At 34.4% G+C, this 19,305-nt stretch overlaps 1 protein-coding gene across 2 annotated transcripts in view; it reads right to left on the minus strand.

The window, feature by feature from the left end:
- Positions 1-19,305, minus strand: part of POT1 (protection of telomeres 1) — a 60,148-nt gene that overhangs the window by 22,107 nt on the left and 18,736 nt on the right. For both annotated transcript variants that reach the window (XM_058022628.1, XM_058022629.1), the window contains 3 exons: positions 13,537-13,667; positions 4,485-4,775; positions 328-483 (listed from right to left, as the gene is read on the minus strand). In XM_058022628.1, the coding sequence (XP_057878611.1) occupies positions 328-483; positions 4,485-4,775; positions 13,537-13,667 (578 nt within the window). The remainder of the gene's footprint in view (positions 1-327; positions 484-4,484; positions 4,776-13,536; positions 13,668-19,305) is intronic.

Consider the following 19,305-nt stretch of genomic DNA (forward strand, 5'->3'; position numbering starts at 1 on the left):
TAACACTGGATTGTGTAATTTAAAAATAATTCTAAAGCACAGAATACATTTTCTGAGAGCATTATTTTCACTGTATTATCTATTATACTGCAGTGTCTGGAAAATGCTTAATTTGAAGAATTTTTCATGGCAATTTTTGGGTAATGAGCCTGTTTAACACATGTTGAAGAAGTTTCGCATTCAAATAAAAGGTATGAGAAACACAGTGAAAGATAAAGAAGCACATGAAACTAATTACAGCAGAACTGAATTGATGCATTCTCTGAAGTGATTTCTAATCAGAAAACAGGCCACAAAAAGAGTGTGAAATACCAAACTGTGCATTACCTTAAGTGATTCTGCTAGTTGTACATGATTATCATAGACCAGAATGTCCACTGCTAGATTTTTCAGCTGATGAAGAAGAACTTTTTCTCCTTCCAGGTCTTTTGCTTCCACAGGCACCTTCCATGTGGGGTAGGGACATTCAGTGCCGTCCCAAACCTGCAATGCAAATGAACTATTTCAATGTGCTCAGAATACTTTAGATTCAGACTTTAAATAAATTTTTACATTTCTTTAAATTAAAAATAATTAACAGTAAGAGATCTTAGTTGTAGTCTCAATCTAAAAGTCCTTAAAATACTTGAATTAGACCTTACAGGATTTTGTAACTTATTACTCCTTACAGAGCATAAAATAACCTCTACAGAGAGCATAATCAAGGGCTAAGACCTAGAATTTGTTAATATTTAAATTAAAAAGAAAAAGAACAGCTCTAGCAAAAGCTCAGCTGCTTATCCAGCACAGAATGGCACAATACTCTGAGCTGGAAGGGACCCACAAAGATCATCAAGTCTAACTCTTAAGTGAATGGTCCAATGGGGACTGAACCCTGAACCTTGGTGCTCTCAGCACCATGCTGTGACCAGCTGAGACAATCTCAGGGTCAGCTGTCACAACTATCAGAATTCATCATATGCAGAACAGTCTGTACTTAATATTTTAATCCTGCTATAAGGGTTTTTTAACCACTCCAGCTACAGTATGTGAATACTGAGTGCATATACATATACTGCATATGCATATAGAGCACATAGACTTAATTACTGATGATCTATAGCAGTATACACTGCTAGTTACCCAGAACATATTAAAAAAGCATCAATAGTTAACCTATATTTATTAACAAGGATTTTAAAACTTGTTTGCCTAAAGCTAAATCCTTGATACACTCCAAGTACTGAAATATCAATAGTTATTTTTCAGCTATCAAAGTGTTGTGAAAAGGTAAGTTTACAGGCTTAACACCCTGAACTCAAAATCTTACTTCTTAACCCAAAAATTATTCTGTAAACTATGGTCTCTTGAGTTTCTGAAGATACACTCTTCTCAAAGACTCAAAAATAATGGTTTGATTTACTGGCATAGTAAAACAAAAATCTAGAAGCATTTGCAATTCTGAAATGCTGCTTTTCGTAGAATTTCATACCTATAGGTTCAGCAGGAGAACCTATTTTCCAATTTCAGACACTTTGTGATTCCAAGGTGCTTTGTCCCATCAATTAGGCACTGCAGAGGGCAAGAAGAAAAGGACACTAAAGCCTAATTTTTAAAGGATTGCTGCCTCTTATACTTAACTGCTTTGGATCAACAGACCTACAGGAAAAGATCTAAGAATCAGCAGAGCCATGTATAAATGCACCAGGAATAACTGATGGAATATGCATCCAGAATCAAGAGATAAAAGGGAAAACTGTTCACAGCGAAAATGACCTATGACATCAAATTATGTTGCCAAATAAGAGTATATTCTGAAGGACTCAGATAATGAGGTGGTATATGCTGCCACAGATTTAAAAAAAAGCCTGTTATCTTCTGATCCTGCACCATGAAATACTTAAAACCACCTTTGAAAGAGAGGTTGTCTATTGCTTGAATTATCACATCTTTTCCAGAACTTAGCTTGAAAACAGATTTAGTGCATGTATACTACAAATTTAGTCACTGACAGAGTAAAGAATCTTGAATTTGTCAAATTTGTCATTATTTTTCAACTGGCTTTACTTGGTACACTTTGGTAATTCTACACTGGAGAGAAGATCTGACAAATGGATTAAAATAACCAGCATGTTCCCTGTTCAGATAAAAAGGATGGTAACTCAGTTCTAAAATGTCCTTTGCCAGAGGAACTAACTGGGCTGGCACCAGGGCACCTTTTAGAGGAACTTTTAAAGCTAGTGAAACTTCTCAAAAAAAATATCTTTCAAAAGTAGTTGGGATTGGGTTTTTTCTTGCACAAATACAAAAACAGATAATGCTCTCTACCTCAGGAGCTTGGAAGCTCTACTTTACACTAAACATAAAAACATCCTGGTTTCAAACTTTCCTGCTTTCAAAAACAAATACTGGAATAAAACCCAAAACTGGTTAATTTAATTCTGAGTAAGAAACAACAAATTGTTCTATTACTAGTCATGAAGAGATTTGAGCTAAAGAAAAGTTAGCGATAACATTTGATCACCACGGCTGGAAAACACTGAAACGGGAGAGACAAAACACCTGTTTATCTTCAGCAGAATATGCTCATTGCATGACTTACCTTAATGTACACAATTTAACTGACAGACAGAAAGGATGAAAAGATTAATAATAAAACTCTTATGAAAGGCATAAATGACAGAATAATTTCTAGTGTGTATTCTAGAAATACATCTCCATCAATAGTCTCCTCCAATATGACTAACAAAATTCTCTGAAAATGGAAAACACTAACAGCTGAGAGATACCATCTTTATGCCATGCCCAACTCTGCTGCTGTGCAAACAAGTATTAATTTATCAAGTGTTATTTAAAAGCTATGCTACAGGTGATGCACAAAATTGCTGAAATTCATTTTAGTGGTCTTTGAAGCAGTCTCCACTAGGTACATGAGATCAATGCTTATAATAATAATAATAATAATTTTTCATAGTACAATCAATTAATTTAACAGTTATACTTGGAAAAAATAAATGTAAAACATTATTATAAAATGGATAATTAAAATAATACAATAAAATAATATTTAATGATCACTCAATTTGAGCTGGTACTGAATTGGCTGTTTTGTTTGGGATTTTTATTTAGCAAATCAAGAAAAAAATCAGAAATCCGTTGATAAGTTTTTAGAAAGGTTTCTTTTCTATCACAACCAGTATTTAATATCAGAAATGGATTTTGCTATTGTTGAAAAATGGAGGAATTTAGCAACAGAATATTAATGTAGCATTTTTAAGCTTGTCCAATGTATTGTAATACATATTTAAGTATTTAATATTCTATACTAAATAATTAATCAACCATTATATGACCTCAGACTTCTACCTTCATAAGTCTACCCTAAAATTTCCCCAAGTCATCACCTTTACTATACAAAAGTGACAAAATCAACTTCAGGTCTTACAACACAGAGAAGTGTGTAAAGAAATAGCAATTTAAGAAAGCACTTGTCTCTGTCCTTGCAAAAGGTCCTCCAATGCTGAATATACACTTATTAATGAACAACTTAATTACAGTCTACAAAGTCATGAAAATTTACTGGGTCTCATTTGCCATCTATTTCACAAGGCATAATTAAATGGAAATGTTTGTAGCAGTTGCAGAATATGTTATAGCATGCACTTAAGGTTTGTTTCTCTGTAGTAATGCATTGTTCTGTATGAGAAAAATCTCTTCAATGAAGGAGTAATACCAAGGGCTAATTCTAAAAATATTGTAACAATGCAGTTTAACACAGTAGAACCAATAAATAATTTTATGAAGTCACAAAATGGAAAATAAAAGCTTGATCATTACTTATGTTTTAACAATCAAGTACTAAAATAAATACAGAAGGGTCTTGGAATAACACCAGACCAATACATCTGAACTAAAACTGGGAATGTCGTGGAGATCTCCTTTTCATTTAGTTAATGTTAAGGATCCCCTTTAGAGAATCTGCTCTCCTGTTCTGTGGCATTTTGCATTCTGTATTTTCAGTAAGCAATGATGCCCAGAGTGCTTATGTGTAACTAAAAGATGCTACCTGAAATCCATCACGATAATATAATCCATTCATTCTTTTTAGGCAGTGCTACTTACTGCACTAATCATATCCATCAAATCTAGAAAAACAAACAGTAAATGCTGCTAACTAGAAAACAAGGATACAGTTTAAAACTAACAACATTTTTCAAGGTTAAGAAATCTTGTGATATTTATCTACAAATCTTTGTGAAATTATGATCTGTATAATGCCATCTTAATAAACCCCTGTAAAAAAACAATTCAGGTGATCAACTTCAAAGACAACCAGGCTTTCTATTCTGTTTTCATGAAAACAAAACAGCTAAGGATCACAGATTTGTTTACACTAAAACATTTATCTACACAGTATTATTTAAATTAGTATGTCTGTTTTATTGAAAAATGTATCACAATGTCTTAATAAACCTAAAATAATTATTTTTAAAAAGGAAGTCTACCTTTAGAAGAAAAGAAGATCCATCCACTTTTGCTTTTCCAACCAGCTGGCAAGTGAGATCAAAGAACAGCATTGGCTGAACACCAGACAATTTGGTTGCTGGTCCAGAGATGGAAATGTTACTGGCTGCCCAAATACGTAATTCTTCTACTGTTTTGTGCTCTTCGTCCATGAACGTGTACACTCTGCTAGAAGTTCGAGGAACTACTGGAGCTCCTACAGTTCCATCAAATGTTAAGGATGCAAATCCCCCACTGGTAATTCCCTGCATCTGACCATTGTATTCTCTGATCTGTAATAAAACATAAATGAGAAAAAAAAAACCCAGTTTGTACTGCATGGATAAACAGATATATTTCTGCTTTATCATCTGCATGGAAAATGTACCACTGATCATTACTGTCCCTGGTTCTATTGGGACAACAGAGTCAAATCAAAAAGAAAGCAAAAAGGTAAAATTAATATTAATAAGAAAACAAAATGTATAAGCAGAAATATCATCTTGTACAAAAATGTCTGAAGAAGCAGACTAATAGTTACCTGTAACAGTTCCACCTACAGCATCTTTACAGAGTATTTTATTTCCACACATCAAAATATTTGTGTGGGGATAGTATCAGGATTGCTCTTCTAAATGGGGAAACTAAAGCACAAGAGAAATTAATTTTTAGGGTTTACACAGCAGAGTAATGGCAAAGTTATGGATTCCTGGTTTTGGCCCCTCCCAACAGCGATTTCCCAATATTATTAAACTGAAAAAAATATATCAGTTCAAGGAGATATTTGTTTTCCATAAAGCAAGCAGTGATGAGCTCTCATTCCTTGAATTATGAATACAGCTATCACAACTATCCAATGTCTATTGCCCTGCTCAGGCAGGTCTCCTGAATCCTGCTGATTCTGCTGTGCATCTGCTGCCATATGAAACACAGTATTTAAAGTCTGAAGGATTCCTTCAAGGGCCTAGTCTAGTCTTACTGCTCCCTGCAATTATAGATTTATCTATATCAAAGCACTGCATGACTCATTGTCCAGAAATCTGAAACAGTGTGTTTTGCTCCACCCTCTTCTAATTAATGTGGGGTCACCAAGTAAGCAGTAACACGCATAAACATGGCATTTGTGAGACAGTCTAGTATGGGATTCCCAGTGCTCAACTTCCAAATGGTCAAAAATCCCACTGATCTGCAAGTGCAGAACATGCAATGTGTGTCAGAAGTTCTAAACAGCAAAACACTGCCAATGATTTAGGCCTATATTTTATAAACATGGTGAAATTTAGAAAGCAAACGAATCAGGCATTCATTGACCTTGGAAATTCATATGCAAAGCAGTTCAATTTGGTGACAGGAACTCCTTTAATCCCTGCTACTCTGACATAATGCATAAATGCATTAAGGGTCATCTCTAAGATAAACCTTGATTTACTTAAGCATTCTTCAAACCTGAACAATGGAACACATCAATTCAGGATGAAGTTTTTTTTCAGCGAAACACTGAAAAGCTTTGATCTTTTAACCTCACATTTAAATACTGAAAATACAAGAAAAGCCAAAGGACAAATAAGGAAAATACATGGTTTCATAACCAATTTCCCCCATTATCTACAATCTGGAAAAACATGTTCCCCTGTAAGATGTAATATAAACACACAGATTTACTTTAGTTGCTATCACTGGCATTATATTCCATGGCTTCTCTAAACAGGTAACATCCAGAGGGGATGAAAACTCTCATCACTTTTACCTATTCATCCTGTATCAAAATATACTTCAAGATTATTTTTCATATCTTGTCTGACATGTCAAATGTTTCTTGAAGTGTTTTAATTTCTAATTTATCTATTCATTTATGTTGTCATAAGTTCTTTAAAATCATCATAAAAATATCTTGATTTTTTTCTTAGTAAAAAATTCTGTCCTAGTCCTCTGTGAAGGCTCTAAGCTTTTCACAAAACCAGAAGGAAAGTACTTTGTCTCCCTGGGCTTCCATCACCACTTAATTTCCTCTTTTCCCAAATCCTTTACGTCATGCTTTGAGCATTCAGGAAGCTGACATACTGTACTTTTGACATCTCCCAGTACCCTCATTTAGTGAATTTGAAATCAGCCTTAATGTTGGAAGAGGCAATTATAAAATAATAACTAAAAATAGAAATAAAATATGTAAGAAGGTAAATCTCAACTGTCATGATGAGAAAATTACCAATGATCTTTTGCAAAACCAGATGTCCTCAGGCATAGGCAGGTGGAGAAGCCACTGGCTCCTCTCAAATGTAAACAGAATTCAACAATATTATTTAGTGAACAGAAGAAACAGGAGAAGAAAACATAGAATGGGTTACAGAACAAAGTATTTCACAGATGGAAAATTACTTGTGTTGGACCCACAAAAAAGATGATGGCCAACAGAAATTCTCTGGGCTTGTCCTTTAAAAAAAACATTGCCAAAGTCAAGAGGGATCACTGGAGGGTAAAATGAACAAAATCTATGGAAAGATGTTGTTTCTCTATGGCACTCATGCAGATCTCAGATCAAGTTAAGCACTGATAAAGTAAACATGTTGTATTTTCCAAATGATTTTGAATTTGAATTAAATTTATAAAAGAGCCATTCTGGGACTTTTGCATATGACAATGATTTCCCCTTCAGTAGATTTTGTGTAATTTCTAGAGGATGTGGACCTATTTAAAAAAAAAATGGTGGGGGAGGGTGAAGCAGGGGGTTAACAGGGAAACAAGGCAGACTGCTATCTCTTTAAAAACTCCCTGAGAATTTTAAATAATTTCAATAAATAATGGTTGCTAAATAAAAATATCCTCTGGGACAAAAAATGGAGCATATAAAATGCATTTAGCTTGTTCTAAGCAAGTAAATTCCAATACATATTGCAGGAATCTTTGGCATAGTTTCTGTAAACTAAAGAACAATAGGTGAAATGTCACCTTAATAAACTACATGGACAATAAACTCTAGTGATTTCTATGGGGTACAACCCTATACTGAATATGGTTATTGAAAAGAAGCTAATCTTGAAATATTTGTAAATAGATTTACAGCAAAGTAAAATACATCTTTTTTTTTTTTTTTTCTGAAGATGGTGTTATTCATTTCACTAAATGGAAAAGTGTGATAGTAAGTAGTGTATAAAGTTGGAATAATAGCATCTCCACGGTAGCTTTCCATCAAAACTGATTGTTAAATTATAGAAGCAAAGGACTATTATGAAACCACTGCAGGCACAGATCATCTTAGAATATCAAAAAATGCCTAGGGAAACAACATATACCAAACTAATGTATGTTTTTATACTAAGAAAGAAGATCTCATTTTTTTATGATTGTCACTGATGATATTTGTATGAAGGAAAGTATCCTGTCAGAAAAAAACCCACCAGAATGCATCTGGTATATTTCATTATATTTTGTAAATGTTTTCTCATCTTAAGTAAATAGTCTAAACAAATTTGGATAATACAGGGTGCTGATTACATTTTCTTATATTTTAATAATGTAACTCTGGTTTACTTGTACTGCCAGCTGTATGAACAGAGAGCTACTAATGAAACAGAGAAGTCATTTGAAGTATAAATGAAACTATTTTGAATATGTTCAAATATCACAAGAAGAAAACTGAACTATACAAACTATGTGGAGGCACCTCCTAAAAGAAAACTAACAAAGATAGTCACATGGAAGTAAAATGATTTTTTTTTTTTGAAGACATGATAAACACATTTAGACATTAGGACCATAATTGATAGCTTATTCTCCAGCATTCCTGAATTGCTGCCTGCAAAATAAAATTGTTCGAAACATCTGTAGCAAAAGAAACACAAATTAAAGAAGAAAATGAGTAAAACAATGTACTTTATTTACCAATTCAATTCACCTGAATATGTAAGTATTTTGTGGAAAAATCTGTATGCAAGAAGTTTCTACACTTAAGCCAGCTGAAATAATTTCTGGTTCAGTAAATTAAAAAGCCAGCAGGCACTGTGATACTGCTTTAGAAATTCCAATAGAGTAAAAAATTACTATTTTGGAGTATTTTCTACATATTAAAAACCTGATCAGTAACTTGACCAAAAATACTGATATGAAAATCATATTTGCAAATTGCTAAGACTTGAAATTACAGAGATACTCTATCACTGCCTACAGTCATTATTTCCTGACATTATTTACTATAGGATAAACACTTGTTTTTAATTCAAATTCCATTCAAAATGAGTTGTATGCCTTACAGAATTTTTGAAGGGGAACCACAAGCAATATTAATACTGACATTTTTGGGTGGGGAGGGGGGGGAAGAGTTGTTTTTTTCTGTATTAAAAAAAAAATCTCCTAACTGCTTACTAAAAAAAAAATTAATTCCTTCCACTCTTCAGAAAAACAATTTGAAAACTGGGTAGCAGTGCAACAGAAAACATGCTCTTCAACACCTTTTTTAGTAAAGTCTCAAACGTAATTTTGGCCAAGTTTATATATTTGGACCACATTTTCTCAGAATACACTAGGAGTCCGGGAGCTCTATTCTCCCAAAGTTTAATGTTCATGCAGCATGCTAGATATCCAAGCTCCAGACTTTCCCCCTCATCCTTATCAACCTGACAGCTACGGCTAGAGCGGCCCAGGAATAAGAAGTAAGCAGATATTTCTGCTGTGTCTTTCTCCCAGTACCTTCCATATTGCATCAAGTAGAAAGAAGGAAAGAAATCAACTTTCATTGGACAAACTGGATTAAACTAAAGGAGAGCATAAAGAGACATGGAAACTGTTAGCTAAAGGCAAAAGTAAGATTGCTCCTGGAAATAACAGCAGATTGTTTAAAGATCAAAGTAAGCAACACAGTGGAACGAATGCTATTTTAAATATTACTAGATTTAGGAGAGTGATGCACAAGAAGAGAGACAGAACAGAACTAGTAAGGATAACAAAAAAGGGAGTGTGATACTTCTCTGTTGTTATGAAGCCATGCTCCATATATTTGACATTCAGATTCCCCCTCCCCTGTGGACAAATACCTTAGAAATTCACTAGCATAACCTACATCTTACACTGGTCAATCTAGTGATCTATGAAAGGAATAACTGTTGATATTGTGGCTATTAAATCCTTTTGCTCAAAGAGACGATGTGTTTACATTGTAAATCTAAAGAGTCTGAATCAGATGAATGTGCAACTAGTAGCATTCAAGGAATCTGATTTTCCTGGTGTTTTTATCTATTTTTTTTTATTCTAGAGATCTAGGATGCTGCATTGGGCATGGTCGTATTTGGTCAAGGGTTGGATTTGATGATCGTGAAGGTAACTTCCAATCTTAACAATTCTCTGATTCTGTGATCTGACCACAAAATGAAAACAAGAGGATTACAATCCATGGTTATCCCAAGGTTAGTAGATGACAGTTACTGATGTCTGTGCAAAATCAGTTCAGCTCATGCTGCATTTATGTTATGATACCATGTTCCATAACCCCCAGGACCCTATTTTTCTAAAGAATATTTTCTGACACGGTGCATGACTTGAGAAGTGCAATGGTGATGCAATAATACTGTCTAAGAAAAAGGGTGACCACTTTACAATTCCTACTTCATTTGTTACAGCAACTGGCTCCTATGTACAGAAGTTAAGGTTAATGACAGTAAGAAAAGAGAACAGCATCAGGATTACTATGACAAAAAGATAGAGAATTAAGGCTTTGTAATTGCTACAGAGTTTGCATCATGCCAAGGAAGCCATACAAGTTAAGTTTATAATCAGAGGTCAGTGTCTTGGTCTTCATTGTCCAAGTGTTGCACATGAATCACATAGCTCTGCAATGCAATGCATTGCTCTGCAGTGTTGTGCACTCAGGAAAAAGACCAAAAAGACCCACCAGAACACATCCTGGACATCCTGACTGCATTAAACAATTAGAGTACACTGAACAAGATGAACACCAAAATAAGAATGTGCTTCACTTTTTCCAATCCTCAAACATTAAAATGGAAATCAAATACCAATTCTCTTCACTGGAAGTGAGGAAATAAGTTATTGTCTGTGAATCACTCAGAGGTAATAAAGAATACCAGAGAAAAGCCAATGAGGAAATTAACCATTCTATCACCATGGCAGGGTTTGAGGCATTTTAAGAAAGGCAGAATACCAGTCAAAACTCCTAAGTCAAGGGTGTACAAAATATTGCAGGCTTAGCCAGTACCAGCGGATTGCCCCTTCCCACTCTTTAACAGTGTGCAATGAGGCATTATTTCTAAGATATTAAGAGCATTCAGAGTGAACAATAAAAAAGAAGGTTCAAGAAAAATCCACCTAAGAAAACTCTTTATTTGCCACAAGATAGTAGGAGAAGACCAGACAAATAGATCACAGGCCTGGCTTTCATACTGGGAGATGGGGGGCTCACCTTCCACAATCTCTGCAGAGCACTGATTATGGCTGAAAGCCCAGGTACAGTAAAGTAAATCACTAAATTCTGTAATTCATGAGAAATCATCATAAGATGACATGCATAAAGATGCACTTTAAGAAATATTAACAGAAATGTAATAAAACTAGGTAATTTTCCAGTTCTATTACTAAGACACAATTTTTCCTTCTCTGCAACAATATTAAGCAAATCAAATTACTCTCTATCCAAAGTAATTCCAAAAAAGTCCTCTTCATTAAATTCTTACTAGCTCTGACCATCGGATCTTCCCAACACCTCTGTTACTATGAGGAGGATTTATCCATTAAAACCCAGAAGTGTAAGTGGGAGCAGTGATTTCTAAAATGTGTTTGCTATCAATGTCAACTTCCTAGAAGTCCCCTGAAAGCACATCTGGGGCAGACAGAACACGAGGACACACCGTAAGGGCTGTGTATATCTATCTCTCTTCACTGGTAAGCACAGCTTTGACAGACTGCGGCCTCTGCCACCCTGGCTTGCTTTCCATTCAGCAAGCTAAGAAAAGGTGACTAAAGCTTGAAGACAAAAGCAGGAAAGAGTGAAGGAGGAATTGCACAAAGTGTAATTAGAAGTCATACCTACTATGCTGCTTGTGGCTGAAAGTAAAAGAAGTCTTCCCAGTTCATTCCCAGAAGCTGGCACCAGGCTTTTGTGTCAGACTTCTACCTGCTCAGATCAGATATGAAAACTTCTGAGGTACCTGTTACTTAGTCTGGGGTACTCAGAATATTACCATCCAGAAAAAAGACATCTTAGTCACTCTAGATCATTTTCCCTTAGGAAGTAATTAAACAAGCTCTCAGCTCAGGCATCTGAAGAGACAGAGACTGTGAGCAGCTCAAGGTCTGTTAGGACTGGAAACCACTTAGAACAGCTCAACTGTGTTGAAAAAAAAGGATATATGAGAAGCGAACTGATAGACCCTCTCTTTAAATACTAGAATATCATCTTGGAGAATGATAAAGTACCAACTGATAAGGATTCTAGAAATCTAGATCTCCTCAAAAAAGTGATGCCAAATCAGAACAGTGAGGTCCCTCACCTGTGGTATATCAGTAGGTTTCCTTAGTAAGTTTGTGATAATAATAAATAGTAGAAATTAGACAATACTATGTTTGCATAAAAGAGGGTGCACACATAAATTTCCTGACAATGGTCTTGTTTATTTTCTTAATGTGTACTCAGAAATCCAATACTGACCTACCACAACCATACAACTTTTCACTTTTCAATTCTATTATTTTGACCAGTTCCTTTCTGCTTTCTCCTTCTTCACATATATAAAAGATGTACTCCGTTTTCAGAAGAATAAACAAGTTATCTCCACTGAATTTCTGAAATTAATGTATCTGTACAACGTCTAACCTGATAGATTCAGAGAAAATATTAAAATTTAGCGTAAGACTTTCCCATCTGAAGTCAAATGCATGAATTTCCAAGACTGATAACACACCTCAAGTACTGATCAGCACACAAGCTTCAAAATGTAAACACAATTTAATTCCACTCTTATTACATATATAGATTACCTTAGAGAAACCTTACACTAACCCAGAATAGGTTAGCTAATTTCTGTTTCTGAATGTTAACAAGTCCTTTCTTAACAATCTCAGTAGTATGAAACTCAAATACGGGATAAATCTTACCACTTTTTACATTTATTGTCATGGGGTTTTCTTCTTTGTTTTCCTGCTACAGGAGATATCAAAATGTACATACTTAGTACTACAGATATTTATCCCTTTTATCATCCTTTTGTAAAATTCTAACTTTCTTAGATCTCTTAAGTTTCCTAGGACACTCTTGAGAGTGTTCAGATATGCAAACTGGGTTTTTTTTGTTGTTGTTTTATTCTTGGTGTTTTGTTGTTAGTTTTTTTTTTTACTGGTCTCTTTCATTACATTCAATTTCTCCGATAATTATTTCATGTAAAAAATAAATATGTATGGGTATGTTGCAAACTAATAAATCACATCTTTGGTCCTATTATACACCTCTTTAACCATGGTCCAGCATTACAAGATTTCTATTCATTCCCTGTAGGGTGGTTCCTCTTCCCTATACAGTTGCAGCAGGCATAAGAAAAACATCCAAGAAGCAGTATCAAAGCTATAAACAGTTTCCTGCAGCCCTTTGATACAGATAAATAGGGAGTAATGCAGGGTAACACTGGAGCAGCAGCAGGAGCACACTGCACACTAACAGGCCCAGAGAGATTCCCTCTACTGGAGTGAGTCTCCAGCTGACCTAAACTGCTCCAGATGCCCTACTGAAACAGAAGACCTAAAGAAACTCCTCAGTCTTATCAGTCTGAAGAGGAATAAATTGTGCTGATTTATGTCAGTTGAATTCTATCCACCTAGAAGTACCACATGATTTTTTGTCAAGTAATTTAATAAATATTTTAATTATTGTTGTTGAAAAATGTAATAGTTTACTTTCAGTTTTGGTGCATACCATAACCACAGCTGTTTTAACAACCAGCTGCTTTATCCAATGTCTCCAAGATTTAATTTCTGTACATATAGAACTAAATTATTCCTATGGTCCTCTCAGTGCAGAAAAGCAAGCATATAAACCCCCCACATCCTAGTACATACCTTTATTCTATGAAATCGAACAATATCTCCAACTTTGTAAATTTTTGGTAGAAAATCTAGGTTTCCACTAAAAAGACTGCACGTTAACTTCACATTTGATTGGTCCACAAGTGTTACAATTGAGCAAAAATCTGTAAAATATAAAAGTGTCTGGATGAGTAACAGGCATTAAGGAATTATTAATACACAGATACTAAATTTGGGAGGAACACCCCTATGGCCATTTTTTTTTTGCTATGATTTGTGCAACTTTTTTTAATTTAATTTTTTACAGTACCATAATAACTGAAATGTGACCCATCTTTTTGATAATTAGCCCAAATAAATGAAAATGAAATGTGTGATTAAGCACAGCGCTGTGTGCAAGAACACACAAACCTTTTTCTTCTGTCTACAACAGGCATGCTATTCTTTCACATTTCAATTACTTCTACAAAATGAGGCACATATCTACAATTTAATAAAATCATTTTCTAAGATTTATTTTACCCAGCTTTCTGAAAAGGTAATAAGTTCTACAAGTTCTACAAGCAAATTAAAGCATAAATTACATATCCTCGATTTCAACAAAATATGCAAGATAGATATATATACCACAAGAATAGAGTCACACAGTGGTAGCCAGAAAGTAGAGTAAAAATATGAAATATGCCTTTCTGAAGTTAAACTTCATAGAATTTCACTTCTAATAATGATCTAAAAAGTAAAATCAAAACAAGATACAAAGATGACAATGCAGATCAGCCAAGAACAGAGCAGTATCTGTGGATGACATAAATGAATCCTGTATTTTCCATTTCAGCTACAGAACACGTGTGCTCTGATACCTTATAAACAGAGTAAAAGCACATTTGCTCTTTTGCAACATGGCAGCTGGTAACCTACCTGAGAAACCAAGTAGCAGTAGAAAGAAAGGCCCTGATCTCCTGAACCTCCTACTGTCCTTACAAGAGACACCTGTAACCATAGCCAGAGGAACAGGGACTAGGAAGGAGGAAAGGGGTGCCTGGAGTGAAGCTGAACCTGGGAAAGGTGGAGGAACAGTGTCCCCCTGAGTGTTCAAATATTTGTTTCTCAATACGTGAATAAGTTATTAGATGTTTATGTTAACTGGCAATGAATTCAATTCCCCAAATCAAATCTGTTTTGCCCTGATGGACACTTTCTCATCTCTTAAAAAGAAAAACCCAAACAGAAGAGAAAAAAAAATCTTAATTATCAAAAACCCCAACTTCCCTTAGCTGGAATTCTATGAGGTACCTGGTGATAATGACACTACACCAGTATATACAGCTGGGAACTGAACAAAGGTGTTGTAGGTCTAAAACAAAGTCAATGAAGTCCCCATCATGCACATTATAAAGATGCAGACACATAAATTGCTGCTAGACAGCTTTAAAAGAGAATGCTGTCATGCTAGTAAAACTGACAGATTTGCCTTGTATAAAAAAGCTACAGGAAGGGAGTAATGAAAAATGATTGTTATACGCAAACTCTCTGAATAGACTCCCTAAACATGAGGGCAGGTATGTAAGATTGGATTAAAATACATGCTTCAAAAGAAATATTCTTCCATTTCCAGCACATATACCCTTAAATTTTGCTATCATTTAAACTTAAAAGTTTAAATTCCTTAATGATTTAAAGGAATGCAGTGATGAAAGAAATCCAGTGAAGGCTTACCCAGAAATAAAACTTTTCCTACAGATACAAAAACCTTCTATATTTCTATAAAACTAGTATTCTTCTTCCTTCCCAAGTTTTTATACAGATTCAATAATGACAAATCATTTTGCATTCAGAAATTGCTGAGATCACTCTTTTCCACTCCCACCAAAGGCACAAGGTCCCCATACAGTCTATTTTAACATTTTATGCTAGGAATGTCAAGAATAAACTCCAGTCACTGGCTGACAAAACTGCAAGTATTTACTATTGTAATCCAAAGACTGATGCATTTCTTTGCGTATGAATTCTAGAGGTTAACTTAAAAGATCTGTTGCAAACATGAGCAAAATGAGCAATTAAGAAGAAAAGCCCATATGGTTCATAGATTTACAATCCTTTGGGGATGCAGAATAACATGCTACAGTGCACTGATATAACCCAACATCACAATCAAGAGGAAGTAGCAAAAACATTCCACATCAAAATTGTGGTTACTCTTTGATGCTGTGATTATGCAACCTAGTCAGCTTCATACATGTGCAGCTGCCTGTTTAATGGCAGAAGTTAACACACTACCTCAATTTTCTGTGTAATTAGCATAATCATATAAGACAGATAATCATCCTAGTCAAAGCAGTATAAAATAGTACACTTGCTTTTCATAGCCAGGGAACACTTTCTACATAACAGAGGTTCAGTCTTCCATGAAGTCTTCTGTAACTTCAGTCTTCTATGCCTTACTATCACCTCAAAACATCCCTTCTACAAACCTAAGTACAATAGAGGTCTCTGAGAACAAAGTATAAATACTCATTTTTAAATGAAATCCTCATTCAGCGAAGTCCTTTAGGAAGGTTAAAAATAAAAAGCCACTTATCTTTTCTAGTTGAAATGTGGAAATTGTTTCCTGTTTTCCACAGTAGCATTATAGATCATTGAATGAATTCACTTTTCTGAAAAAACAGTGAGTCAAACTCTACACAAAATTGATGAATTTACATAATGTCCTAGAGTTAAACAAACAAAACAATATAACGTCCCTGTTCACACTTGTGATTTTTGTCAATATACTACCCAAAAAAGCAAAATTCCTTCATTACCAAGCTAATAAATGAATAAATAAATAAATAATGGAAGTTTACATATTGGAGTAAATTTTTCCTTACTAGAGAAATTAACTCAATTGATTAAAAAATCCACTGATTTTCTTTAAAAGAGAATTTTTACCACTGGTAGATTTTACTTGCAATAACCTGTCTTAAAAATATGACACAAGGGATGCACAGTTCAGCAAATTTATATGCTACAGAAGAAAGCTTTCTACTTTCATAATAGATTGTCTCAGTAAAAGCACTGAATTTCAGTGCTTCATAGTGCTACACAGAATTTCAAAGTGAACCTACCTTTTTTAATATATTTAATTATGAGGTATTCTCATTTAAGCTTAACATCATGTGAGGAAGCACCTGCCAAGGACAGCTACCTATGCTGGTAAGCCCCCAGAATTTGTGTTACAAAAACAAGGAGACATAACTCATGTTTAATTTAAATGAAAATACAGAGTGATGGTCTGCATGCATCTTATACACTTCTTATACTCTTTCAGCTAAATCCTTATTGTTCTTTAAAAATACAACTGCTACAACTTGATAACAAGTTCTTTATTTCACTTCATAAAAAATTCCACAACTATCTGGTAATCAGTAGAAGGTTGCACTCCCTGCATGGAGAATGCTGAATGTCAAGCTATCTAGGGCCTTTAGTTTGAAACAGGAATCTCTTGCAGCTCTGTAAAAGTTACTGAAAATCTAAAATCTACTATGATAGTCTAGGTTCCTTCTTCAGGTTACAACTTCTCCTTCATAATGCCACAACGTTTCCACTCTTTTTACAGAAATCTCTGTTATGCTGGCTATGCATGAGCAGAAAGCCAGCATTTCTCCACAATGTGTTCAGATAGATTAAAAAAACCACAAAAACCCCACACCCCACAGCTTCACATACAAACTCACTTCTCAGTCATCCTAAGAAAACGAAAATTGCTAAAAAAGCTTTCCAGATTAGTAGTTATTGATATTGTAGAACCAACAAGTTGCTTAGTATTTACTGATTAAAAATTTATTGTAGTTCTACTGAGGACTTCAGCAGTTCCTGACAAATATCCTTGTATAAATTGTTAAGGTGGAAAGCATCTATCTAATTACACATCCCCCTCTGGGCAATCACATATTTATTCTTCAATAACATTTAGTGGAAAACCCACTACCCTGAACCAATAACTTCTCCCTTCCAAGAGATAAAAAAGGTTTTGGGCAATGTTGTTAGCAGTCAGGGACTCTAATTAAAGATTGCCTTCTGTTTCTTGTATTTCAATACACACAAAAAAAGACAGATTATTGTAGCAAATTATTCTCTCTTCAAAACTAAATGAAACATTTAATACTGTTTTCAGGAATTACTGAGGCCATTCAATACACAAGTGTCTGCAGTAACACCCAACAGCTGACCCAGCTAACTTACCATTTATATTTCAACAAGACAGGAAAAAATAATATACATGTGCACACAGTCCTATGTGTGTATATACATGCACATAAAAACATATGCTGCAGAAGCCTAAAACAAAATCTCTGAAGAATCAAACTGTTTTACTAGAGCTTGTTATTTCTAACATAATAGTGATACACTTTAGAGATACAATTTGGTAACTACCAGAAGCATCTGGCTAAACAGATGTTTCAATGCCATCATTTGAAATCTCTAGATCAAAGTAATTGTCTTTAGATTTCTATTAACTATTTATTATTATTATTAATTCCTTCAGATATTTTTTTAATCTTTTATTTATCTTCTATATTTTAAGATAATAAAGAGTGATTATTTTAAAAAGAAATGCATATAAACCACAGTGAACAGAAGGGAAAACAGTATTCTAATCCCTAGGGGTCTAGAAATGAAATTGCTGTCTTTACCTCTGCAACAGTTTTTATTCTGTTCTGCAAAACTTATATAAATCCTCAACATTTTGATTCATAAAAGAACCCCAAAATGGAACACAATACTTTGAAGGAAAAACTACTGCAGATATAACTGAGTCTGCTTCCTCACAAAAGGACACCACAACATTCTGCGATGGGTTTGCTTTGCACTGTAAAGTCGGTTTGCTATTACTTGCTAAAAATTGACTGTTGCAATTCAAGTCGACCAAATGGTATCATTGAAATTAGAGCTCATTTTTCAGCTACAGAATTTTAAACAAACTCTTGGTTGTTTGATGAACTTGGCTCAAGATCAAAAAACAATTGAAAACAAAAATAAAACTCCATGCTTCAAAAATTCTTTAATAATCTGATTTGATTCTCAATCTGCGTTTTGGGCATGTAGAACTGTTGACCTGGAAGTGGTCAAGCTTCTTAGAAGTGTCTTTTCCAAAACTGTCATCCTTTATTAATTTTGATTCTAAGAAATATTTCGTAATAATAAAATAGTTACAATCTAAATAAATGTCTAAGTAGGATAAAATGAGATTTTAACTGAACATATGACATAAAAATACACTGCATGTATCTATGATAGAATGCTAGATGAAGGTTTCCCCAGAAAAATAGGACATTAATTCTATGACATTGTTAACCAGCAGCAAGGATTCTTCTTCATTCTTCCCTGCTTTATGGAAAATACTGACCAGTATCTACATAAAAAAGAAGGGTTGGGGAAGCAGTAGGTGTCACTTTGTAATGTCCTAAAACTTTCATGGTCAAGCATATAATCTCTGTAATTGGGCACTACAGAGGTCTTTTTTCTTCTATTTACTTCTCTTTTAAATCTCAAGGTTAAGTACATGAGATATCCTTAAGATTAAGAGAGGGATAGAAGAGAATATAATCTTTGTTAAAAATTTAAAATATCTTAAACTATTGGGGAAGGAAAGTTAGAATATAGTTCTGAACACTTCCAGCAGATCTTCTATCAGACAAAATCCCATTTTTCTCTTATATGAAGCAAGACCCAAAGCACTTTCTTGGACAATTTTAAAAACTCATGAAGTTCTTATATACTGAGGTGTCAAACTATGTGCCCTGAGCAAAAGCGTGCTTAGCT

This window comes from Melospiza georgiana, chromosome 4, assembly GCF_028018845.1.
Source record: "Melospiza georgiana isolate bMelGeo1 chromosome 4, bMelGeo1.pri, whole genome shotgun sequence".
Taxonomy (NCBI): domain Eukaryota; kingdom Metazoa; phylum Chordata; class Aves; order Passeriformes; family Passerellidae; genus Melospiza; species Melospiza georgiana.